Raw genomic sequence first — 27,498 nt, forward strand, 5'->3', positions numbered from 1 at the left:
ACACACACACACACACACACACACACACACACACACACACACAATGAAAACCTTAAGAGAGAAGCAATTTCAAGCCTCAATTGAAACAGTTTGCCAGCCATTAACATGATGTTAAAGGTCAACGTTTTCTTCATTTTCCTTTTATATCAGTCTATGGGCTGAGTGAGTGACTCATCACTGTCTCTCCCCTCTCTCTATCTTCTCTCTCTCTCTTGCTCTCTGTCAGACTTGTTCTGAGTCACATACTGTATCTGTCTATATAATATGAATGTAGCTTTTAGGATCTCAGTATCTAATCCACAGCAACACGTCCAGATCCCAGCGGCGCCAACATTGAGGCTGCTCTTTATACACACACACTTTAAATTATAAACAGAATTTGCCAAGTTCTGATTCTGGACAAGCTGTTCCTCCAAATAAAACCCCAGATCGAAGAGAACTTCCACCCTGTAGATTCTAAATTGGAATTCCAACAGAAAGAATCCCGGCCTGTAGATTCTAAACTGGACTTCCAACAGAAAGAATCCCGGCCTGTAGATTCTAAACTGGAAATCCAACAGAGAGAATCCAGGTCTGTAGATTCTAAACTGGAATTCCAACAGAGAGAATCCTGGCCTGTAGATTCTAAACTGGAATTCCAACAGAGAGAATCCTGGTATGTCTTCCTCCTGTGTTTCCATTCACTCTCTGTCTCCGACAAACATCTCTCACAAAGTCTACGGTGCATCCCAAATTACACCCTATTTAGTGCACTACATCTGACCAGGATTAGGACCATTAGGGATGCATCCTACAGTACAACTGCTGGGAAACAGAGAAGGGGCAGAGAAGTCATTATGAAGAACTTCATAAATGTGATCTGACTAGTACATCAGGTACATAACCTGTCACTTTCCCCCTACCTACAGTTGAAGTCGGAAGTTTACATAAACTTAGGTTGGAGTCATTAAAACTCGTTTTTCAACCACTCCACAAATGTCGTTAACAAACTATAGTTTTGGCAAGTCAGTTAGGACATCTCTGCATCTGCTTGACATCATGGGAAAGTCAAATGAAAATCAGCCAAGACCTCAGAAAAAGAATTGTAGACCTCAACAAGTCTGGTTCATCCTTGGGAGCAATTTCCAAACGCCTGAAGGTACCACTTTCATCTGTACAAACAATAGTACGCAAGTATAAACACCATGGGACCACGCAGCCGTCATACCGCTGAGGAAGGAGACGCGTTCTGTCTCCTAGAGATGAACGTACTTTGGTGCGAAAAGTGCAAATCAACCCCAAAACAACAGCAAAGGACCTTGTGAAGATGTTGGAGGAAACAGGTACAAAAGTATCAACGGTTTGCAACTGCACATGGGGACAAAGATCGTACTTTTTGAAGAAATGTCCTCTGGTCTGATGAAACAAAAATGGAACTGTTTGGCCATAATGACCATCGTTATGTTCGGAGGACAAAGGGGGATGCTTGCAAGCTGAAGAACACCATCCCAACCATGAAGCACGGGGGTGACAGCATCATGTTGTGGGGGTGCTTTGCTGCAGGAGGGGACTGGTGCACTTCACAAAATAGATGGCATTATGAGGATGGAAAATTATGTGGATATATTGAAGCAACATCTCAAGACATCAGTCAGGAAGTTAAAGCTTGGTCGCAAATGGGTCTTCCAAATGGACAATGACCCCAAGCATACTTCCAAAGATGTGGAAAAATGGCTTAAGGACAACAAAGTCAAGGTATTGGAGTGGATGGGGCTCCATGCAAGATCTCACCTCATGGGGTTACAATGATCATGAGAACGGTGAGGAATCAGCCCAGAACTACATGGGAGGATCTTGTCAATGATCTCAAGGCAGCTGGGACCATAGTCACCAAGAAAACAATTGGTAACACACTACGCCGTGAAGGACTGAAATCCTGCAGCGCCCGCAAGGTACCCCTGCTCAAGAATACATATACATGCCCGTCTGAAGTTTGCCAATGAACATCTGAATGATTCAGAGGATAACTGGTGAAATTGTTGGGGTCAGATGAGACCAAAATGGAGCTCTTTGGCATCAACTCAAATCGCAGTGTTTGGAGGAAGAGGAATGCTGCCTATGACCCCAAGAACACCATCTCCACCGTCAAACATGGAGGTGGAAACATTCTTTGGGGGTGTTTTTCTGCTAAGGGGACAGGACAACTTCACCGCATCAAAGGGACCGTCAAATCTTGGGTGAGAACATCCTTCCCTCAGCCAGGGCATTGAAAATGGGTCGTGGATGGGTATTCCAGCATGACAATAACCCAAAACACACGGCCAAGGCAACAAAGGAGTGGCTCAAGAAGAAGCACATTTAAGGTCCTGGAGTGGCCTAGCCAGTCTCCAGACCTTAATCCCATAGAAAATCTGTGGAGGGAGCTGAAGGTTCGAGTTGCCAAACGTCAGCCTCGAGACCTTAATGACTTGGAGAAGATCTGCAAAGAGGAGTGGGACAAAATCCCTCCTGAGATGTGTGAAAACCTGGTGGCCAACTACAAGAAACGTCTGACATCTGTGATTGCCAACAAGGGTTTTGCCACCAAGTACTAAGTCATGTTTTGCAGAGGGGTCAAATACTTATTTCCCTCATTAAAATGCAAATCATTTTATAATATTTTTGACATGCGTTTTTCTGGATTTTTTGTTGTTGTTATTCTGTCTCTCACTGTTCAAATAAACCGACCATTAAAATTATAGACTGATCATTTCTTGTAAGTGGGCAAACGTACAAAATCAGCAGGGGATCAAATACTTTTTTCCCCCACTGTATATACTTTGTTTATTTAGTAAATATTTTCTTAAAACTATACTGTTGGTTAAGGGCTTGTAAGTAGGCATTTCACGTAAAGGTCTACACCTGTTGTATTCGGTGCATGTGACAAATAACATTTGATTTGGTTTGATATAGGGAATAGGGTGCCAATTCATACACAGAAACTTTTTTCTATGGTCCCAACTAGATGCATTCTCAGTCTCTAGACGTCTCCCTGTCAACATCCCAGTCTAGCAGCTCACAACCTGAACCTACATGTTTTTACAACCACAATATTTGCAACATTCCGACTTCTGCATTCTGGCCTTTTTGTCTCTGTGGAGAGAGCGGTGTCTTTTGATGGCGTTGATTGGCAAGATGAAAGTAAACCTCTAGGTTAGCCTTAGGTAAGCAAAGGCTAGCCAGCTAAGGTGTGCCCACATCCACACGCACGCACGCACACACGCACAGGCACACACACACACACACACACACACACACACAGGCACACGCACACACACCTGTGGTACCCCTCAAAGGGGAGGAGATTCCTCAAACCCCAAAGATAACACACTCCTGCAGAAAGCTTTAATATCTGTCATGATATACTTCACATATGAGTTATAGACTTGCTGCATCTACACATTGAACATATCACTGAATAATACATACATTTGCAGTATCTGAGCTTTGAGTGTATCTGTTGAGTGTATCATGATACATACACACATTAATATGTCACAGGTAAAAAAGTTTAAAAAACAATGTTAGAGTTTACTGAATATTTACTGAATATCAGCCTCCGCTGTCTCTCTGTGGTTTACTGTATATCTGTAGCCTCCCTGTCTCTCTGTGGTTTACTGTATATCTGTAGCCTCCCTGGCCCTCTGTGGTTTACTGTATATCTGCAGCCTCCCTGGCCCTCTGTGGTTTACTGTATATCTGCAGCCTCCCTGGCCCTCTGTGGTTTACTGTATATCTGCAGCCTCCCTGGCCCTCTGTGGTTTACTGTATATCTGCAGCCTCCCTGGCCCTCTGTGGTTTACTGTATATCTGCAGCCTCCCTGGCCCTCTGTGGTTTACTGTATATCTGTAGCCTCCCTGTCTCTCTGTGGTTTACTGTATATCTGTAGCCTCCCTGGCCCTCTGTGGTTTACTGTATATCTGTAGCCTCCCTGGCCCTCTGTGGTTTACTGTATATCTGTAGCCTCCCTGTCTCTCTGTGGTTTACTGTATATCTGCAGGCTCCCTGGCCTCCGCTGCCTCTCTGTGGTTTACTGTATATCTGCAGCCTCCCTGGCCCTCTGTGGTTTACTGTATATCTGTAGCCTCCCTGGTCCCCGCTGCCTCTCTGTGGTTTACTGTATATCTGCAGCCTCCCTGGCCCTCTGTGGTTTACAGTATATCTGTAGCCTCCCTGGCCCTCTGTGGTTTACTGTATATCTGCAGCCTCCCTGGTCCTCTGTGGTTTACTGTATATCTGTAGCCTCCCTGGTCCCCGCTGCCTCTCTGTGGTTTACTGTATATCTGCAGCCTCCCTGGCCCTCTGTGGTTTACAGTATATCTGTAGCCTCCCTGGCCCTCTGTGGTTTACTGTATATCTGTAGCCTCCCTGTCTCTCTGTGGTTTACTGTATATCTGCAGGCTCCCTGGCCTCCGCTGCCTCTCTGTGGTTTACTGTATATCTGCAGCCTCCCTGGCCCTCTGTGGTTTACTGTATATCTGTAGCCTCCCTGGTCCCCGCTGCCTCTCTGTGGTTTACTGTATATCTGCAGCCTCCCTGGCCCTCTGTGGTTTACTGTATATCTGTAGCCTCCCTGGCCCTCTGTGGTTTACTGTATATCTGCAGCCTCCCTGGCCTCTCTGTGGTTTACTGTATATCTGCAGCCTCCCTGGCCCTCTGTGGTTTACTGTATATCTGCAGCCTCCCTGGCCCTCTGTGGTTTACTGTATATCTGTAGCCTCCCTGTCTCTCTGTGGTTTACTGTATATCTGTAGCCTCCCTGGCCCTCTGTGGTTTACTGTATATCTGTAGCCTCCCTGGCCCTCTGTGGTTTACTGTATATCTGTAGCCTCCCTGTCTCTCTGTGGTTTACTGTATATCTGCAGGCTCCCTGGCCTCCGCTGCCTCTCTGTGGTTTACTGTATATCTGCAGCCTCCCTGGCCCTCTGTGGTTTACTGTATATCTGTAGCCTCCCTGGTCCCCGCTGCCTCTCTGTGGTTTACTGTATATCTGCAGCCTCCCTGGCCCTCTGTGGTTTACAGTATATCTGTAGCCTCCCTGGCCCTCTGTGGTTTACTGTATATCTGCAGCCTCCCTGGCCCTCTGTGGTTTACAGTATATCTGTAGCCTCCCTGGCCCTCTGTGGTTTACTGTATATCTGCAGCCTCCCTGGCCCTCTGTGGTTTACTGTATATCTGTAGCCTCCCTGTCTCTCTGTGGTTTACTGTATATCTGCAGCCTCCCTGGCCCTCTGTGGTTTACTGTATATCTGCAGCCTCCCTGGCCCTCTGTGGTTTACTGTATATCTGTAGCCTCCCTGGCCCTCTGTGGTTTACTGTATATCTGCAGCCTCCCTGTCTCTCTGTGGTTTACTGTATATCTGCAGCCTCCCTGGCCTCCGTTGTCTCTCTGTGGTTTACTGTATATCTGTAGCCTCCCTGCCTCTCTGTGGTTTACTGTATATCTGCAGCCTCCCTGGTCCCCGCTGCCTCTCTGTGGTTTACTGTATATCTGCAGCCTCCCTGGCCTCCGCTGTCTCTGTGGTTTACTGTATATCTGCAGCCTCCCTGGCCTTCGCTTCCTCTCTGTGGTTTACTGTATATCTGCAGCCTCCCTGGCCCTCTGTGGTTTACTGTATATCTGCAGCCTCCCTGGTCCTCTGTGGTTTACTGTATATCTGTAGCCTCCCTGGCCTTCGCTTCCTCTCTGTGGTTTACTGTATATCTGCAGCCTCCCTGGCCCTCTGTGGTTTACTGTATATCTGCAGCCTCCCTGGCCCTCTGTGGTTTACTGTATATCTGCAGCCTCCCTGGTCCTCTGTGGTTTACTGTATATCTGCAGCCTCCCTGGCCTCCGCTGTCTCTGTGGTTTACTGTATATCTGCAGCCTCCCTGTCTCTCTGTGGTTTACTGTATATCTGCAGGCTCCCTGGCCTCCGCTGCCTCTCTGTGGTTTACTGTATATCTGCAGCCTCCCTGGCCTCCGCTGTCTCTGTGGTTTACTGTATATCTGCAGCCTCCCTGTCTCTCTGTGGTTTACTGTATATCTGCAGGCTCCCTGGCCTCCCTGTCTCTCTGTGGTTTACTGTATATCTGTAGCCTCCCTGGCCCTCTGTGGTTTACTGTATATCTGCAGCCTCCCTGGTCCCCGTTTCCTCTCTGTGGTTTACTGTATATCTGTAGCCTCCCTGGTCCCCGTTTCCTCTCTGTGGTTTACTGTATATCTGTAGCCTCCCTGGTCCCCGTTTCCTCTCCGTGGTTTACTGTATATCTGTAGCCTCCCTGGTCCCCGTTTCCTCTCTGTGTTTACTGTATATCTGTAGCCTCCCTGGTCCCCGTTTCCTCTCTGTGGTTTACTGTATATCTGTAGCCTCCCTGGTCCCCGTTTCCTCTCTGTGGTTTACTGTATATCTGTAGCCTCCCTGGTCCCCGTTTCCTCTCCGTGGTTTACTGTATATCTGCAGCCTCCGTTGTCTCTCCGTGGTTTACTGTATATCTGCAGCCTCCCTGGCCTCTCTGTGGTTTACTGTATATCTGTAGCCTCCCTGTCTCTCTGTGGTTTACTGTATATCTGCAGCCTCCCTGGCCCTCTGTGGTTTACTGTATATCTGCAGCCTCCCTGGCCTCTCTGTGGTTTACTGTATATCAAATTGATCCAGGCTGAAGATGAACATGTTTTTATTGTCTGTTTTCTATTTTAGGTTTGTATTTATTTTGGTTTGGGATTTATATTGGTTTTCATGCTATCTTGGTCTTTCAGTGGAGTGAGTCTTTTGATGGGGTCATCTCTTCTCTCCTCTACCCTCCCCTCCTCTCGTCTACCCTCCTCGTCTCTTCCCTCCTCGTCTCTTCTTCATAAACCAACACTGTGGCCTTCCAGCACGATGGATTTCTCCCTCCCTTCCTTCCTCCCTCTGTCCGTCTCTGTGGTGGTTGTGGTGCGCTCCTCTGTCTCCAGACAGAAAGGCCAGAATGGGGGATAGAGGAGTTCCACAGCAGTCTGCAGCCTCCCTAGCCCCCGCTGCCTCTCTGTGGTTTGAACCCCAGTCAACAGCCTCACTCCTCCTCTTCTCTCCATCTCTCATTCCCTTTCTTCATCCATACTTTGCTTCCTCCCTCCACAGTCCACTCCAGTCCAGACGGTTCACTGCCACGGACACATAACCTCCTTCCCTCCTCCCTCTCCTTCCCTCCTCCCTTCAAACATGTGTCCAGCTTAGCTCCTCTCAGTCCAGTCCATTCAAGTTGAAGTTTGAACCAGACAGTGAAAGGAGACCTGGAGGACACAAGTTGAAATGAAGAGCTCTTCTTTCCTCAGTGTTCCACAGTTTGACAGTCCAGTATAAAGAGCTCTTCTTACTTCAGTGTTCCACAGTTTGACAGTCCAGTATAAAGAGCTCTTCTTTCCTCAGTGTTCCACAGTTTGACAGTCCAGTATAAAGAGCTCTTCTTACCTCAGTGTTCCACAGTTTGACAGTCCAGTATAAAGAGCTCTTCTTACTTCAGTGTTCCACAGTTTGACAGTCCAGTATAAAGAGCTCTTCTTTCCTCAGTGTTCCACAGTTTGACAGTCCAGTATAAAGAGCTCTTCTTACCTCAGTGTTCCACAGTTTGACAGTCCAGTATAAAGAGCTCTTCTTTCCTCAGTGTTCCACAGTTTGACAGTCCAGTATAAAGAGCTCTTCTTACCTCAGTGTTCCACAGTTTGACAGTCCAGTATAAAGAGCTCTTCTTACCTCAGTGTTCCACAGTTTGACAGTCCAGTATAAAGAGCTCTTCTTACTTCAGTGTTCCACAGTTTGACAGTCCAGTATAAAGAGCTCTTCTTACCTTAGTGCTCCACAGTTTGACAGTCCAGTATAAAGAGCTCTTCTTACTTCAGTGTTCCACAGTTTGACAGTCCAGTATAAAGAGCTCTTCTTACCTTAGTGTTCCACAGTTTGACAGTCCAGTATAAAGAGCTCTTCTTACCTTAGTGCTCCACAGTTTGACAGTCCAGTCGAACGACGAGGTGACGAAGAGGTGGGAGAAGTCTACAGGGCCAACGGCGTTGTGACAGCTGAGGCCCGTCACAGGCCCATGGTGGCCCTCGAACATTTCACAGATCCCCGCCTTGCTGCAAAGGAGCATGGGAGAGAGAGCATGTCAGAGAGAACAGAGGACACATTTTGGGGGGCAGGAGCTTGTAGCTGGTATTATTACGGTTATGAGATACACTGTATAAAGACATTAAGCTTAAAGTGTGTGTGTGTGTGTGTGTGTGAGTGTGTGTGTTCCTCTAACCTGCCGTGTCTGGATGCGGTGTACACGGTTCCCTCCTCACTCCCCACCACATAATTATTGACGTCTCCAGTGGGGAACGCCATGCCTGTCACAGCCACCGCTTTAGACTTGTTGTACACCAGCTCCATGCTCTCCTACAACACACACACACACACACACACACACACACACACACACACACACACACACACACACACACACACACACACACACACACACACACACACACACACACACACACACACACACACACACAGAGGGTTAAATGGTTCAACCTCATGTTCACGAAAAACACAATTATCGTATGGTAGTCTGTACATGGCTGCTATCATCATGTACTTTCGGAAGTGTTAAGATCGTTTGTGCCGACCTAGTTACAATGAGTCTAACATACATCACATAGACATACAGTTATATAGTTATATAGCACATATTATGTTTGATAGGGTTTTGTCATGGAATTAGTTACACTGTTCGATTGGGCTTTGTCATGGAATTAGTTACACCATTCGATTGGGCTTTGTCATGGAATTAGTTACACCATTCGATTGGGCTTTGTCATGGAATTAGTTACACCATTTGATTGGGCTTTGTCATGGAATTAGTTACACCATTCGATTGGGCTTTGTCATGGAATTAGTTACACTGTTCAATTGGGCTTTGTCATGGAATTAGTTACACCATTTGATTGGGCTTTGTCATGGAATTAGTTACACTGTTCGATTGGGCTTTGTCATGGAATTAGTTACACCATTCGATTGGGCTTTGTCATGGAATTAGTTACACCATTTGATTGGGCTTTGTCTGTAAGGGTGCATGCTGGTGGCAGGGAAGTCAGGCGCAGGAGATCGAACTTGGTATAAAACGGAGCAAAAACTCAAAAACTCCGAAAACCAAAAATATACAAAATAATACAAGTGGGTACAAAACCCGTCGCACACCAGAACATATCTTGTACATAGCTTACAAACAAACAATCACCGACAAGGACAATGAGGGGGAACAGACGGTTAAATACACAACATGTAATGAATGGGATTGGAACCAGGTGTGATACAAGACAAGACAAAACCAATGGAAAATGAAAAGAGGATCAGAAGGTTGGCGACTTCGACCGCCGAACAAGGAGAGGGACCAACTTTGGCGGAAGTCGTGACATTGTCATGGAATTAGTTACACCTTTTGTATGAGTCAGTTATAGTACCATTCTCTTTAATAACAACATGCAGTATGTCATACACAGTGTAACTGACAATTAACCTGTCGTTGTTTTTTTGTTTGAATTGTTTACGTGTTCGCTATGTGGGGGAAATGACAAGACAAGTGGAACTACGTGGCTAATAACTGTTGTAACGGGGATTATTATCGTAGCAACACACCTTTGGAGTGAAGGCAATCCCGCGCTGTGTTAGCTAAGTTTTCATGTCTTCGGGTGTAGTTCGTAAAGGTTGAAGTGTGTATGTTAGGATGGTAACGTTATAATAATTAAGGATGAAGCGTGAATTCATGCTAGGAATAATACGTGTGACGTTTTTGATTTCCTCCCTTCTGTAATAAGCAGCCAATGAGGTATTTTTCCTTTATTCATGTGTTTAATCTGATACTGTTATAGCTCCGGCTAAACTGTGTATGTATGTAAGCACTTCAGAGTTATACCAAGCTAATAAGTCACTCGTAAGACAAGAAGGTTTTAAGAGTGTGCTTAACTGTATTTTCATTTACTTTATAGTTCTCACGGAAGGTGATAATTCTGACTAAAACTACAGAATAAATCCGCCTGTCACGGTTATCGTCGGTAAAGGAGGACCAAAATGCAGCAGGACTGTGTTTGTTCATTTTGAACATTTATTAACTCAAAATGAACACAAAAAACAACAAAACAAACTCACGATCACCAAACAGTCTTCTCAGGCTGATACACGCTAGACAAGGAACAATCTCCCACAAAACCTACACCAAACAATTACCCATATATAGGACTCTCAATCAGAGGCAACGAGGAAGCACCTGCCTCCAATTGAGAGTCCCAAACCCCAATCAACCTAACATAGAAATACACAAACCAGACTACACCTAGAAATACATAAACATAGACCATAAACCAAAACCCCCGATATAATAAATCAAACGCCCTTCTACTAAAACACCACCCCTAACCACATAAAACAAATACCCTCTGCCACGTCCTGACCAAACTACAATAACAATTAACCCTTATACTGGCCAGGACGTGACACCGCCAGTTAAAATCAAGGAACGGTTGTGCTCGTGGTTACTGGAGGTAAGCTATAGTGAAAACTCCGAGGACGAGAAGAGAGAACTACTCTGTAACTGAAAATCTGTGAAAGAAGTCATGCACAGAATTGGCTCATTTCAGTCTCTCACCACAACATGTTGTGACAAGCGCACAACAAGAAGATGGCACCAAGACCATGGTCAGGTTACTAGCGGAATCCATCAGTGTAAGCCGCCTCCCCATACCAGAACCAGTAACATTCAATGGAGAACCACTCTTGTTCACTGACTGGAAGGTCTCTTTTCAGACTCTGATAGACAGGAAGAACATACCAGCAACTGAGAAGATATATTACTTAAGAAAATATGTCGGTGGGCCTGCCAAGAAAGCCATCGAAAGTTACTTTATGTTTGGAACAGAGTCAGCCTACCATGCTGCGTGGACCATTCTTGAAGAAAGGTACGGAAACAAATTCCTCATCGCCAAGTCCTTCAGAGATAAGCTCAATACATGGCCTAAGATAGGATCCATTTACATTTACATTTACGTCATTTAGCAGACGCTCTTATACATTCACCTTATGATATCCAGTGGAACAACCACTTTACAAAAGTACATCTATATATATAGTTTTTTTTTTGGGGGGGGGGGAATACCAAGGACAGTCTTGAACTTAGAGACGTTGTAGACTTTCTTCGCAGCTGTGAGGCTGCTATGTCTCAGAATAAGGGCCTGGAGGTGCTTAATGACTGTAATGAAAACCAAAAGATCCTCGCTAAACTTCCAGATTGGCTAACTTCAAAATGGAATAGAAAGGTCATAGACATCTTAAAAGAAACTGAGACCTTTCCAAGCTTCAGTCAGTTTGTGAAGTTTCTCACGAGAGAAGCCAAGATCGCTTGTAATCCTGTAACATCCCTTCATGCTTTGAAACCAAGTGAAGATGGAAAACATAAGACGCCAAGGATTTCAAGCCCCGGAGCAAGGGTATTAGCAACTAACTCTGATGAGAAAGATACTGTTACTAGTTGTGTCTTCTGTGAGAAGTCGGGTCACTGTCTCCACAAATGTTGGAAGTTCTTGGATAAGCCCACCGCAGAGCGACAGAAGTTTGTTCAAGAGAATAAATTGTGCTTCGGCTGTTTAAGGCCTGGGCATCGTTAGAAAGATTGTGATAACAGGAACACCTGTGACACGTGTCAGAGGAGGCATCCAATCCGAAGATCGTACTAAAGAAAGGTCAAGGGATAGGAAGACAGAGCCCCCACAAGATAAAGGGACTAGAGCGTCTAGTGAGGAAATATCTAACAGAGTAGTAAGGGACATTAACAACACTCACACCTCCACAATCATTCCAGTATGGGTGTCAACCACAAGCGAGCCAGATCGTGAAGTTCTCGTGTATGCACTTCTTGACACCCAGAGCGACACAACCTTTATCCTTGAAGAGACAACAAAAGCTCTCAATACAAGGAAGGAGCCAGTACAACTGAAACTCTCTACAATGGCTTCAAGGAATACCATCGTGCCCTGCCAGAAGCTGTCTGGTTTGCAGGTTAGAGGGTTTTACTTGGAGAAGAAAATCCATCTGCCAACGACCTACTCGAGAGAGTTTATTCCTGCAAACAGAGATCATATTCCTACTCCAGAGACTGCAAGAGCATGGTCTCATCTTGAACACATTGCAGAGGAGATTGCTCCTCAACAGAGCTGGGATGTCGGTCTGTTAATTGGCTACAACTGCTCCCAGGCTCTCCTTCCAAGAGAAATTGTGTCTGGTAAGGGAAATCAGCCTTTTGCTCAGAGAACAGACCTTGGCTGGAGCATAGTCGGCTATGGAAACCCATGTATCGACTATGACGATTGGAGTGAGTCATCGGGTTATCGTTAGACAGGTGATGCCAAGTCTTCAATCTTCTTCACTATGTTTGTAGAACACGCGTTAGAGAGGCAATCACAGCACTGGACATTATCAAGACGCTTGAATCTGACTTCAACGAGAGAGCTGCAGAAGAGGACCTCATATCTCAAGAGGATATCCGGTTCCTGACAAAAATGAAAGTGGGCATCAGACGCAAGGACAATGGACATTATGAGATGCTGCTGCCATTTAAGGAAGAAAGACCCAACCTGCCGAACAATAAGACATGTGCAGTTCACCATCTCAAGTGTCTGGAAAGGAGGCTAAGGAGAGACAAGCAGTACTACAAGGACTACACAGCATTCATGGAAGAGACCATAGCTTGTGGAGATGCTGAGAAGGTCTCCGAGGAGGAAATGAACAAGCATCCAGCATGGTACATCCCGCAACATGGGGTTTATCATATACCACAAAAGCCTGGGAAGATACGAGTCGTCTTTGACTGCTTAGCTAAGTTTCGAGAGACGTCCTTGAATGACCATCTCCTTACCGGTCCAGAGTTGACAAACACATTGCTGGGTGTCCTTTGCTGTTTTCGTAAGGGTCCAGTCGCAATCATGTGTGATGTAGAGCGCATGTTCCACCAGTTTCATGTGAAAGCAGAAGACCAAGATTATCTGCGGTTCCTTTGGTGGGAGAACGGAGATCTAGAGTCTCAACCCTCAGTGTATCGTATGAAGGTCCACTTGTTCGGTGCAGCTTCATTTCCTGGTTGCGCCAACTATGGTCTCAAACATCTTGCTGCCGAAGGATGAGGAACTTATCGGGTTGACAAGCGTATTGTCTGAAGCTGAAGCGGCCCAGCTGGTGAAAGAAGCAAGGGAGCTTTGCATCATCTGCAAACTTTGGTTGCACAAGTTTATCTCTAACAGCAAGGAAGTTATAGCCACAATTCCTAAGGAAGAACGTGCAGAGGGTGCCAAAGACCTTGATTTGGTTCTGGGTGAACCACACAGAGAGAGCGCTTGGTGTACTGTGGTGTGTCGCATCAGACGAGTTCCAGTTTAGAGTAGATGTCAAGGAACGCCCACTCACAAGAAGAGGAGTGTTGTCTACAGTAGCCTCTGTATATGATCCATTTGGGTTTGTGGCACCCTTTGTCCTGGCAGGGAAGCAGATATTGCAGTAGATGTGTCGTGACAAGATCAACTGGAATGACCCCCTTCCAGATGACCTACGTTCTCCCAGTGGGAATTCTGGCTCCAAGGTCTATAAAACTTGTCTGAAGTAAGGATCCAACGAGGCTACTTGCCATCAAGTTTCAAGGAAGTGCAGAGCTATGAGCGCCATCACTTCTCTGACGCTAGTACCTCAGGTTATGGGAGTGCTCATACCTCAGAACAATCAGCACAGCAGGAGAAGTTCATTGCTCCCTAGTTATGGGGAAGTCGAGAGTCGCCCCTTCCAAGGTTACGACCATACCATGACTGGAAATTTCAGCAGCGGTGGTAGCTGTTCGAACAAGTGACATGCTTAAAAAGGAGCTAGAGATACAAGGTCTACAGGAATACTTCTGGACAGACTCGAAGGTCGTTCTTGGCTACATCAACAATGAAGCCAGAAGATTCCACATCTTTGTAGCTAACCGTATTCAACGCATTAAGCAAAGCACAGATCCCGAACAACAGAGTTATGTGACCTCTGAAGAGAATCCTGCGGATCATGCTTCCAGAGGTCTCACATCAGAACAGCTCATGGCAACCAACTGGTTCACAGGTCCAGACTTTCTTTGGCAAGAAGAACTTTCCTAAGGACAAGTCAAGGTGGGAGAGATCTCAGACAATGACCCAGAGCTGCAGAAATCCCTGGTCCATGATACCCAGGCAAAATAATTAAGATTGTTACTAAATCACCTTCACAAGTTCTCAGACTGGGAAAGAGTGGTGAAAGCTATTGCCAGGCTCAAATGACGTGTCAAGGAAGCCATGGGCTTAAAACTGAGGTCCAGTGAAGCTACAAGCATTGAAGAAAGGAGAGAGGCAGAGCTCACCATTATAAAGATGGTTCAAGAAGCAGCCTTCTCCCATGAGATACACAACCGTAGGCACCAGAAAGACATCAAGACCAACGATAAAGGAAGCAAGTTGCATAAATTGAGTCCATTTCTGGATGAGCAAGGTATCCTCAGGGTGGGAGGTCGCTTGGCTCATGCAAGACCCAACCTAGGACGTGGAATGACGATCAATGAGCTGTTATCCAACGGTATATGGATCCTAGGATGCAGCAATGCAGTTTTCTCTCACATCTACAAATATGTGAAATGCAGGAAATTCAGATGATGTACAGAAGAGCAAAGGCTGGCAGATCTTCCGAAGGAACGCATGGAGAACACACCTCCCTTCACATACTGCAGGATGGACTGCTTTGGACCTTTTTATGCCAAGGACGGAAGAAGAGAGAAAGCGTTATGGGCTCCTACTCACTTGCATGGGCTCTTGAGCAGTTCCCATTGAAATGGAGGGAGCTACACACAGTACCAGTCGAAAGTTTGGACACACCTACTCATTCAAAGGTTTTTCTTTATTTTTACTATTTTCTACATTGAAGTTGGTTGAGAGAATGCCAAGAGTGTGCAAAGCTGTCATCAAGGTAAAGGGTGGCTACTTTGAAGAATCTAAAATCTAAAATATATTTTGATTTGTTTAACACTTTTTTCATTACTACATCATTCCATATGTGTTATTTCATAGTTTTGATGTTTTCACTATTATTCTACAATGTAGAAAATAGTAAAAATTAAAAAATTAATTGAGTAGGTGTGTCCAAATGTTTGACTGGTACTGTATGTGAAAATGTAATATCTTTGGGCTGACTGTGGATCAGTGTGAAGAGATGGGCCTTAAATGGTACAGATTCCTGACTGCGGATCAATTTGAAGAAATGGGCCTTAATTCTACAGATTGATGACTGTGGATCAGTCTGAAGAGATGGGCCTTAATGCTACAGGTCAGGTAGGACTGACCCTGGAACAGCTCTTACCTGTGGCTGAGAGAGCATGTCAAGACTCCAGGAGCACATCCTGCCGTCTGTGGACACGGTGATCAGGTTGTTGGCATTCTGGGTTCCCACCACGTTTACACAGTATACCGGGTGCTATAGTACAGACAGGAAAAACAGGAAGGACAGACACATGAAGAGAATGGCCATTTGTAAACACACTGGATGCTATCAGAATCATCTTTTATTTACCAAATACATTTGCATGTATAGGAATTTGACTTGGTGAAATGGTGCTGCTACGATAAACAGAATACACAGACAACATACTGTATGTAGAAGCAGTTTCAAATCAACATCAGGAATGTACACTATGTACACTGTACGCTAATAACTACAAGCTTCATATAACACTAAGCTACATTATACCACTGAAGTTCCAATTCAGTTATTTAATTTGTATCTACATATTAGTGTTGTTTCTTAAATAGCACTACACTTAACACTTATACTACTTTCAATAAGCTGTAGTGTATTTCACATGTAGTTTCCTCCACAAACTGTAATATCTTCTGAAAGACATTAGCAGGTATGAAGTGAATCTGCACATCCATCTACAATATGTCTTCCTATAACCCTGAGACGACACAAAGCCCTTATTGAGTGATGAGATGCCAATGTGCAACAGACCCTTACTCCAACTTGGCACCGTCATCCGGCGCTGTGCAAATACAGCGGGTTGTGTGAAACCATTATGTAATTATTGCCCTCAAATTGATTTTTGTTTGGCGCCCACAAAGGCCCCTTTCAGAAGGCCTAGACATAGTCTCTCATTATTGGGGGCATGTATGGCATCCAGGGGCAGTGTGTGTGTGTGTGTGTACATGTGCCTGTCTCTGTGTGTGTGTGTGTGTGTGTGTGTGTGTGTGTGTGTGTGTGTGTGTGTGTGTGTGTGTGTGTGTGTGTGTGTGTGTGTGTGTGTGTGTGTGTGTGTGTGAAGCGACAATGATTCCCCCCTACTCCCACCACCACCATTCAACTGTATTGCCTGCCTTGGGTGGTATTCACAATGTATTGAGACTCAGAAGGTTTGTTGGGGATGAGTATAGGATAGGACAAAGTATAGGATAGGATATAGTGTATAAGATATAGAATAGGATATACACTTGAAGTCGGAAGTTTACATATACTTACGTTGGAGTCATTAAAACTAGTTTTTCAATCACTCCACACATTTCTTGTTAACAAACTATAGTTTTGGCATGACACAAGTAATTTTTCCAACAATTGTTTACAGACAGGTTATTTCACTTTCCAGTGGGTCAGAAGTTCACATACACTAAGTTGACTGTGCCTTTAAACCGCTTTGAAAATTCCAAAAAATGATGTCATGGCTTTAGAAGCTTCTGATAGGCAAATTGACATCATTTGAGTCAATTGGAGGTGTACCTGTGGATGTATTTCAAGGCCTATCTTCAAACTCAGTGTTTCTTTGCTTGACATCATGGGAAAATCAAAAGAAATCAGCCAAGACTGCAGAAATATAATTGTAGACCTCCACAAGTCTGGTTCATCCTTGGGAGCAATTTCCAAATGCCTGAAGGTACCACGTTCATCTGTACAAGCAATAGTACGCAAGTATAAACACTATGGGACAACGCAGCCGTCATACCGCTCAGGAAGAAGACACGTTCTGTCTCCTAGAGATGAACGTACTTCGGTGCGAAAGGTACAAATCAATCCCAGAACAACAGCAAAGGACCTTGTGAAGATGCTGGAGGAAACAGGTACAAAAGTATCTATATATCCACAGTAAAACGAGTCCTATATCAACATAACCTGAAAGGCCGCTCAGCGAGGAAGAAGCCACTGCTCCAAAACCGCCATAAAAAAGCCAGACTACGGTTTGCAACTGCACAAGGGGACAAAGATCGTACTTTTTGGAGAAATGTCCTCTGGTCTGATGAAACAAAAATAGAACTGTTTGGCCATAATGACCATCGTTATGTTTGGAGGAAAAAGGGGGAGGCTTGCAAGCCGAAGAACACCATCCTAATCGTGAAGCACGGGGGTGGCAGCATCATGTTGTGGGGGTGCTTTGCTGCAGGAGGGGCTGGTGCACTTCACAAAATAGATGGCATCATGAGGAAGGAAAATTATGTGGATATATTGAAGCAACATCTCAAGACCGCAGTCAGGAAGTTAAAGCTTGGTCACAAATGGATCTTCCAAATGGACAATGACCCCAAGCATACTTCCAAAGATGTGGAAAAATGGCTTAAGGACAACAAAGTCAAGGTATTGGAGTGGCCATCACAAAGCCCTGGTCTCAATCATATAGAACATTTGTGGGCAGAACTGAAAAAGCGTGTGCGAGCAAGGAGGCCTACAAACCTGACTCAGTTACACCAGCTCTGTCAGGAGGAATGGGCCAAAATTCACCCAACTTATTGTGGGAAGCTTGTGGAAGGCGACCCAAAACGTTTGACCCAAGTTAAACAATTTAAAGGAAATGCTACCAAATACTAATTGAGTGTATGTAAACTTCTGATCCACTGGGAATGTGATGAAAGAAATAAAAGGTGAAATAAATCATTCTCCTCACTATTATTCTGACATTTAACATTCTTAAAATAAAGTGGTGATCCTAACTGACCTAAAACAGGAATTTTGTAATAGGATTAAATGTCAGAAAATGTGAAAAACTGAGTTTAAATGTATTTGACTAAGATGTATGTAAACTTCCAACTTCAACTCTAGGATATAGTATATAAGATATAGGATAAGATACAAGATATAGGATATAGTACATAAGATATAGGATAAGATACAAGATATAGGATATAGTACATAAGATATAGGATAAGATATAGGATCAGATATAGGATATACAAGGGCATTATATTCCTCCTCTTATATGTTTTGGAAGCCGTCTGAGGCCACAGATTGCAGGGTTGGGTTTCAGTGTGCTGCAGGTCCTGGAGAAGTGTATCTGTATTACTGCTATAAACTAAAGCAGTCGTATATGTTGAAGCTAAAATAAACTAACGGTGCATTTCTGTTACAGGGTGTTGGGTGGGTGTCTCAGTGTTTCAGTGCACATGGAAACTTAGTGTGCATCGCAAGTGGCACCTATTCCCTATAGGGCTCTGGTCAAAAGAAGTGCACTTTACTATATAGGGAATAGGGTGCCATTTTTACATTTTAGTCATTTAGCAGACGCTCTTATCCAGAGCGACTTACAGTAGTGAATGCATACATTTTTCTCTCGGTACTGGTCCCCCGTGGGAATCGAACCCACAACCCTGGCGTTGCAAACACCATGCTCTACCAACTGAGCCACACGGGACCAATGAGGATGCACTGTGGACTTACCGTGTGAGCTGCAGCTGAGAGGGGGGTTCTCTGTACAGGAGTCCTGCGGTGGCTGCGGTTGTCCCACAGGACTATCTGGCCAGAGTAAGTTCCGCCCACCACCAGGTTAGGATGGAACCGGGCAAAGCCCACCGACACCACTGAAGACTAGATGAGAGAGGGAGAGAGAGAGGATGGGTTAGAAGGAGAGAAAAAGAGGAAGACAGAGGGGGAAGTGAGAAAGAGAGATAGAAAGATAGAGAGGAGAGAAAGAAAATGGAGAGAGAAAGAAAAAGGAGAGAGGGGGGAGAGAGAAAGGAGAGAGAGGGAGAGAGAGAGGGAAGCGAGAGAGAGAGCGAAAGATGAGAGAGAGAGAGGAAGGTGGGAAGAGAGCACAACAGTTGTTTTGAGTAAGGAGGGAAAGAGCGTGAGAGAGAAGTGGGGTAACGAGGGAGGGGGGGAAGGAGAGAGGGAGAGAGAGATGATGAGTTGACTGTACAGGGTCTACTGAGGAGAGGAGGGTGACGTAGGAGTAACAACAGAGACAATGTGGAGGATTGTGGCCCCAGACGTTTTATATTACAGCATCAAACCCTGCAGGAGCCAGCGGAGCGCAAAGTGTAGCCTCCATCATGACAAGCGTGGCCTTGAACCCCCTCTCTTTGACACTGTGTTTATTGAGTTCTGGTTCCTCTTCACTGAGCCTCACATATGGCTTCTTCCACAGTATCAGCATGCAGATTGTATAGTAGCCTCTACTCTACATGTGTATCCCCAAATGGCACCCTATTCCTTTATAGTGCCCTGGGCCCTGGTCAATATTAGTGTACTATTAATGAATATGGTGCCATTTGGGACTCAACCCTTCTCCTCTCCTATAACCAGTGATTAGTTGATCATGACTAGGGCCCTGAGTTTTACTGACCACAATGTGACCTGGCTCTAGTCCTAATCATAAGAGAATGTTACAGTGAGTACAGTACTGCTTTTCCAGAGCTGACACTTCAACAATTCAATATCTACTCTTTCTGTGTTGACCCAAGTTGCACTTGAACCAGAACTAAAGCAGACACGGTTGGTCCACTGGCAGTACTTTCCCCTGTTTACACACTGAGAAGACCCTATTTGATCTGGTTCAACTGAAATAGGGATGAAGTGTGGCGGCATTGTTTTCTTTTCTCTTTCGGATCTACTGTTTTATGAGTGAATAAAAGAGTCTCTCGCTCTCTCGCTCTCTCTCGCTCTCTCTCGCTCTCTCTCTCGCTCTCTCTGAGTCCTGTACCCAGAGTTCATTTTAAAGAGGACTGGAAAACAAACCAGAGCAAAAGAAAACACACTTCTTTCTTTCTTTCTTTCCCTCTGAAGAAACCCGGCTTCCAGAACGGCTACAGAAGAGCCTCGGATGTGAAGTGGTTTTTCAAACAGAGACTCAAAATAAACTGAGCTTGAGGGGTAAAAATAAAGTATTCTGTTGGCCATCAGAAACCATCCCTGAGAAGTATATTTACCCACAGGGCCGGCTCTAGCCTTTTGGGGGCCCTAAGCGAGATTTGGCAATTGTTTTTAGTGACCTCCTCTTGATGGCGGAGAGAAAAATGTAAGATTTAAAGTTTATTTCATGCAATTCTAGTCATTTTGCCATTGGGTGGAGAGAATTATAGAACTCTATTCTGAGTGAGAGTGACTGCTGATGAGAAAAACTGCTGATGCACAACCAAATTTGCATGATGAAATGCATAAATGACGTACTGTCCATACAAATACTGTACAAAACAATGATACACTTAGTGTGTATTATAAAGTCAGATACAATAGACTTTCATTTGTTGCATCCCTCAAAACCACCAGTAAAATACAACAACCAATTGATCAACTTCTTAATAAGATATAATTGTATTCTTGTTCACTAGCCTTGTGTACTGTAGGAAAGCCTAGAAGCGTGGCACGCAAGGAATAATAAACTCAGAAAAATAAGAAACGGCCCTTTTTCAGGACCCTGTCTTTCAAAGATAATTCGTAAAAATCCAAATAACTTCACAGATCTTCATTGTAAAGGGTTTAAACACTGTTTCCCATGCTTGTTCAGTGAACCATAAATAATGAATGAACATGCACCTGTGGAACGGTCGTTAAGACACTAACAGCTTACAGATGGTAGGCAATTAAGGCCACAGTTATGAAAACTTGGGACACTAAAGAGGCCTTTCTACTGACTCTGAAAAACACCAAAAGAAAGATGCCCAGGGTCCCTGCTCATCTGCGTGAACGTGCCTTAGGCATGCTGCAAGGAGGCATGGTGCAAGGACTGCAGATGTGGCCAGGGCAATACATTGCAATCGTCCTGATCGTCCTCGCAGTGGCAGACCACGTGTAACAACACCTGCACAGGATCGGTACATCTGAACATCACACCTGCGGGACAGGTACAGGATGGACTGAGGGCATCTGGGCCTGTTGTAAGGCAGGTCCTCACCAGACATCACCGGCAACAACGTCGCCTATGGGCACAAACCCACAATGGCTAGACCAGACAGGACTGGCAAAAAGTGCTCTTCACTGACGAGTCGCGGTTTTGTCTCACCAGGGGTGATGGTCGGATTCGCGTTTATCGTTGAAGGAATGAGCGTTACACCGAGGCCTGTACTCTGGAGCGGAATCAATTTGGAGGTGGAGGGTCCCTCATGGTCTGGGGCGGTGTTTCACAGCATCATCGGACTGAGCTTGTTGTCATTGCAGGCAATCTCAACGCTGTGCGTTACAGGGAAGACATCCTCCTCCCTCATGTGGTACCCTTCCTGCAGGCTCATCCTGACATGACCCTCCAGCATGACAATGCCACCAGCCATACTGCTCGTTCTGTGCATGATTTCCTGCAAGACAGGAATGTCAGTGTTCTGCCATGGCCAGCGAAGAGCCCGGATCTCAATCCCATTGAGCACGTCTGGGAACTGTTGGATTGGAGGGTGAGGGCTAGGGCCATTCCCCCCAGAAATGTCCGGGAACTTGCATGTGCCTTGGTGGAAGAGTGGGGTAACATCTCACAGCACCTGGCAAAGACCTGGTAAATCTGGTGCAGTCCATGAGGAGGAGATGCACTGCAGTACTTAATGCAGCTGGTGGCCACACCAGATACTTACTGTTACTTTTTTTACCCCCCCTTTGTTCATGGACACATTATTCAATTTCTGTTAGTCACATGTCTGTGGAACTTGTTCAGTTTATGTCTCAGTTGTTGAATCTTGTTATGTTCATACAAATATTTACACGTTAAGTTTGCTGAAAATAAACGCAGTTGACAGTGAGAGGACGTTTCTTTTTTTGCTGAGTTTATAATGCTGACTCTTTCACTCAACACTTATGACATATCTGTTCCCCCCCTCACACACATACAGATGAAGCACACTTCTTTGAGTGAGAAGTTCTTCATCACCCATCTAAACCAAGTCTGTCTCCTCTCTTCTCTTTTGGCATTAAAAGGGCACTCTGCGATTGGTACATGTATTTTTGGACTATAGTTTTGTTGTTGAATGAATCCCAGATTGCCCCTTTAATACAGCCCTCATCGGTTCCTAAATGCTAACTTCGCTATGCTAGCCCTCGACAAGGCCATTAAACCCCATCTCTGAAGTAGATGTACGTCTGTCATTTCAAATCAGAGCATCAGAGGCCCCGGGCCTGACCTTTGACCCTTTGGCTGTCTGTGGTTGGGCTTGCTGTCAGAGCCACGCTCCTCAGACAGGGCTGCTTCATTACGGGGCTAATGATAATGAACGCCCGGCCTGGTGGGGTCACCACTCCCCTACCAAGACATTCATCAGAGGACTAATGAAGGAGAGTAACCCAAAACCCCCAACGGAGAAGAGAGGAGTACTTAGCCACAGAGCAGACCACTCCTCTTCTCTTTATATCTCCTTTCACCTCTCTCCTCTCTCTCTCTCTTCTCCTCTCTCGCATCGCTCCCTTTTTCCTTGTTTCTAACTCTCCTCCACTTAAGAGATGAATACGTTTCTAAATGTTTATGAGTGTCTATCCCTCTAGAAAGGGATATTTGTTATACCATACTTTGTTACAAAGAGACTTAAGATAAATAAATTGTGTTTTCCTCCATTTAAATGTGAATTGTGGTGAAATAGGAGAAACCTGGCTTTGACTAAGACAAGCAGGTTCACTGCTCATTAGAATGAGGTTGAGGTATAATACCACTATCCATCTCTTTGAGTCTCTGTAATAACCATGAAAATACTAACTTTAAATCTTCTATATTAGAAGTCATCAATTATTCTGTTCTATAAACATACATGTCTGGAAGATCCTCTGCTTGCAATATGACATTATGTACTCTCTTTGCCAGAGTTATCATTGCTAATAAATCACTAAGCTTAATGGTAAGGACAGAAAAGGAGGATATCAAAAAGACTGGATGTTCACTCCATATGTTCCGCAGACTTCTGACCCTATCAGGCACTTCATCTAAAGTGGAGAAATCCTTTAACTAAATTCAGAGTTCCCACTCTTTAAAGTTTAATCCGCACCCTATTTCACCACTACCCTCGTCTGTAGGCCTACGGAATGAACTACTGACATTAGTGCCGTTTGTCCCTACAGTGCAGTTTGCAGCGTCTGCCAGAAATGCGCATTCTCCTTTATTCTTAAGTCATATATCAACATGCGTGAATTACCCTGACTATACTGTCTATCATTAGCTACTGAAGACTGGTTCTATTGTCCCCATGAAACAATTTATGACTTCTGCCCAGGGGGAATTGGTCGACACATTAAAGTATTTCCCCATTCAGATGTCATGTTGTGTTATTAACAGATAAGTTAATATAAGGCAGAGTCAACGTCCCAAATGGCACCCTATTCCCTACATAGTGCACTACTTTTGACGAGAGCCACATGGTAGCCCTATGGAAGCCGAATGGACCCTGGACAAAAGTAGTGTAAGTCAATTTGTAAGTCGCTCTGGATAAGAGCGTCTGCTAAATGACTTAAATGTAAATGTAAATGTAGTGCACTATATAGGGAATAGGATACCATTGGGATACAGCCAGTGATATTAGGGGCCAGATTCAATCTTTGTTTACACAACTACTGCCTGTGAACACACGTCTGACTGGAAGCATCTGTCTGTAAGGGGAATCTACTTGTTATTTTTACAGTACATATGCAAATTAATTTCACTGTAGGGAAAGAGCTAATGTATGTTTATATACACTAAGTATACGAAACATTAAGGACACCTGCTCTTTCCATGACAGACTGACCAGGTGAATCCAGGTGAGAGCTATGATCCCTTATTGATGTCACTTGTTAAATCCACTTCAATCAGTGTAGATGAAGGGGAGGAGACAGGTTAAAGAAGGGTTTTTAAGCCTTCAGACATGTATTGTGTACGTATGCCATTCCGAGGGTGAATTTAAGTGCCTTTGAACGGGGTACGGTAGTAGATGCACCGTATTGTATCAAGAACTGCAGTTCAATATTAGGAAGGTGTTTGTGTTCCTAATTTTTGGTATACTCATTGTACAACTGAATAAATCTTAAGATCTAAGTCTCATGAGTACCTTAGAAACAAAGTGGATATAACAGTAAATATAGGCCCTTGCACCTGTCTGAAGGTTCCTATATAAAACCCATCTCGCACACTTCTCTGTGCAAAGTCTGTATTATGATCATACCTCAATAATATGACTGTCTTTCAACCAAATCAGACATTAATTTCCAAAGTTAAGTAGCTCTGAGACCATTTCTCCTCTTTCTCAAGGTCCGTTCAGCGTGAGTCCATATCCTGCAAAGTCATCTGGCGGTAGCCCAGAACTGAAAGGATGTTTAAACTGACAGCTCCACTGAAAAACACCAGTGAAAGTCATTTTTCTGCATCGACTCTCAATTGAAACGCGATGGTAAAACTCAAGCCGAGGGCCCAGCACCTACATAAAGCAAAAGGGTTTTTCCTTCCCCAAGCCAGCTGTTTAAATCATCTCAGAGAAGTGAAGTGCTTGTGACAGACCCTATTATATTAATGGGAAGTGTTCTGTACAGAATAATACACAAGGCTAACCCATGATGAGAGATGGCACGGAGCGAGGGATTATGGAGGAGAGAAACGAACACTCCCTCCTTTGTTGCCTCCCTCCTTACCGGAGGGAAAAATGCTCCTGGAGTTCGGGTCGGGGGAGGGAGGGAGTAGGAGGATAGATGACTGAGTAAGAGACAGTATATTCTCCTTTTCGATGTACCACCACACTCATCTGGTTTTCAGCAGGGCTTATGAGGACCAGATGAACTGAACCCTCTTCTCTTGGGATCCCTCACTCCTTTTCTGCCTGTCTTTTTTACGACACCCTGCAGATTTTGTCACTCTGTGGTCTCTGGCACAGCCAATGTAATACCATATCTCTGTTTCATCAAATAAAGAAAAGGAGGCTCTGTGAATACAAGCAGCCTTTCTCTCCTCTCTGCCCTCTCTGCCCTTTCTCCTTCACACTGCCTGCTCTCCTTCTCTCCTTCTCTTCTGCCCTCTCTGCCCTCTCTGCCCTCTCTCCTTCTCTCTGCCCTCTCTCCTTCTCTCTGCCCTCTCTCCTTCTCTCTGCCCTCTCTCCTTCCCTCTGCCCTCTCTCTGCCCTCTCTCCTTCTCTCTGCCCTCTCTCCTTCTCTCTGCCCCTCTCCTCTCCTGCCCTCTCTCTGCCCTCTCTCCTTCTCTCTGCCCTCTCTCCTTCTCTCTGCCCTCTCTCTCTACTTTTCTCCTTCTCTCTGCCCCCCTCTCTCTCTTTCTCTCTCTGCCCTCTCCCCCTGCCCTCTCCTTCTCTCCTTCTCTCTGCCCTCTCCTTCTCTCTGCCCTCTCTCCTTCTTTCCTTTTCATCTCTGTTTCTCTTTCTTCTTCCCTCTCTTCAGTGGCTGTGACCTTAGTCATACTGACATAGGAGAAGTAGCGCAAAGTTCTATTAAAATATCTAAAATAAAACAGATTATTCAGGTGTGAATTAGCTTTTAAAAACTATTGAATTGATTAAGTATGGTTAGAAAAATGGCTTTAACACAATGATAGACTGCTAAGTAAGTCTTAAAATGTTCATCTACATAATTTGCCATAGTCCATTAAAGCAATACACATAATCTAATCATTAGATCCAGGAACAGAAAGAATGCTGGAACAAGAACAATCCACCATAATGGAGGTAGAATCTCTAGCTAGCTGCTGAAAGAACGTCTTATATACAAGTCTATTATAAAAAACCCACAGACACAGGGTCTTTGCCCTTTCTCTTCCAAAACTCACAGTGGCTGTTATAGGATTTCTCCAGTAAGCTTTATGAGCAAATGCAACTCCATCCACCACTATAATTTGGAGTGGGAATCTCTCCAGAAAACATACGAAACCCTCTCTCTCTTTTTCTCTCTCGCTCAAACCTCTGGCACAGGGAGCAGGTCACGGCGAGTCATTGTGTTTAAAGAAAACCTAGATATATTAATAAAAATATGGCTGAGTGGGATGGGAGCTGACAGTGTCAGCGGGGGTGCCGGCGGGCTGAGGGGTGAGGGTGAGGTTTTCAGGGTGTGCCATTGATGTGGCGTAATCCAGCCCACTTGAGAGGGTCCTGTGATGTTACCGGAGTGCCGGGGGTTTGGGGCGATGACGGGTCAACCGATGGGGCTGTAAAGAGAGGAGCAGCACATCAACATCCTCACATCAATCCCCCCAGGATGATGTGCCTGAGGGGGCATTTTAAATCCATGGGGGGGGCACAACTAGTGTTGCTTTAGAGCCCTGATAACACAACGTAGATTGGTCTGTTCAAATGTACCTAAATGTATCTGAAATGTATCTGAAATGTATCAGAAATGTATCTGAAATGTAGCTGTACACATCAACAACCGTTGCTTTTTATAATAACACCCCATTTTGACGTGTATCTGAAATGCAGCCGTAGTTGCGTAAGGCCTACACATTATTTGTGCCTACCAACATGCACAGATCAGCTGACAGGATGAGCACCACCACTAGCTTATCAAAGATTCTTACAGGCTTCATAAATGACGCTTCAATCATTAGGAAAAAAATCAAACGTAACCCTAATTCTAACCTTAATACTAAACCCCCTAGAAATAGCATTTGACCTTGTGGGGACCAACAAAATGTGCCCAGTCGGGGACTTCTAGTCCTCACAAGTATAGTTAAACACGTCCACACACACACACACACACACACACACACACACACACACACACACACACACACACACACACACACACACACACACACACACACACACACACACACACACACACACACACACACACACACACACACACACACACACACACACACACGCTATAGCAAGAGAACAGGGAGGGGGTGAAAAAGTAGGCTGTGTAATTTTCATAGTATTGACATTACCTTTACAGTAGCCTATCACACAACGATTGTGTAATACAAATCAATCATAACAGAGTGAAAGTTTGCCTACTGATTTTAGTAGGTTACACATGCTATTGGTCCTACAATACAAAAATGTAGGCCTATCTGAAATACAGCCATATACACAACAACTGTTGTTTTCACACAAGAAAGCACATGATGTTGAACAGAAGCCCCACGAAGACTGGTAGCCTGATATGCGCTCATTAAAACAGCACGCATCGTAACCATTGATTCAGGACCATGGACATACGGCTACAGCCAGTCAGCACAATGAAAGGATAACTTTAGATGCACTGCCAATTTCAGCATCACCTCAGAGCACAAACAATATGCTACGTTGGTCA

At 44.7% G+C, this 27,498-nt stretch overlaps 1 protein-coding gene across 4 annotated transcripts in view; it reads right to left on the reverse strand.

Moving 5' to 3' along the window:
- Nucleotides 1–27,498, reverse strand: part of dync1i1a (dynein cytoplasmic 1 intermediate chain 1a) — a 129,920-nt gene that overhangs the window by 23,554 nt on the left and 78,868 nt on the right. For all 4 annotated transcript variants that reach the window (XM_045709257.2, XM_014178483.3, XM_045709256.2 and 1 more), the window contains 4 exons: nucleotides 18,751–18,897; nucleotides 15,418–15,531; nucleotides 8,282–8,415; nucleotides 7,970–8,114 (listed from right to left, as the gene is read on the reverse strand). In XM_045709257.2, the coding sequence (XP_045565213.1) occupies nucleotides 7,970–8,114; nucleotides 8,282–8,415; nucleotides 15,418–15,531; nucleotides 18,751–18,897 (540 nt within the window). The remainder of the gene's footprint in view (nucleotides 1–7,969; nucleotides 8,115–8,281; nucleotides 8,416–15,417; nucleotides 15,532–18,750; nucleotides 18,898–27,498) is intronic.

The sequence above is a fragment of the Salmo salar genome, chromosome 27, assembly GCF_965601325.2.
Source record: "Salmo salar chromosome 27, fSalSal1, whole genome shotgun sequence".
NCBI lineage: Eukaryota > Metazoa > Chordata > Actinopteri > Salmoniformes > Salmonidae > Salmo > Salmo salar.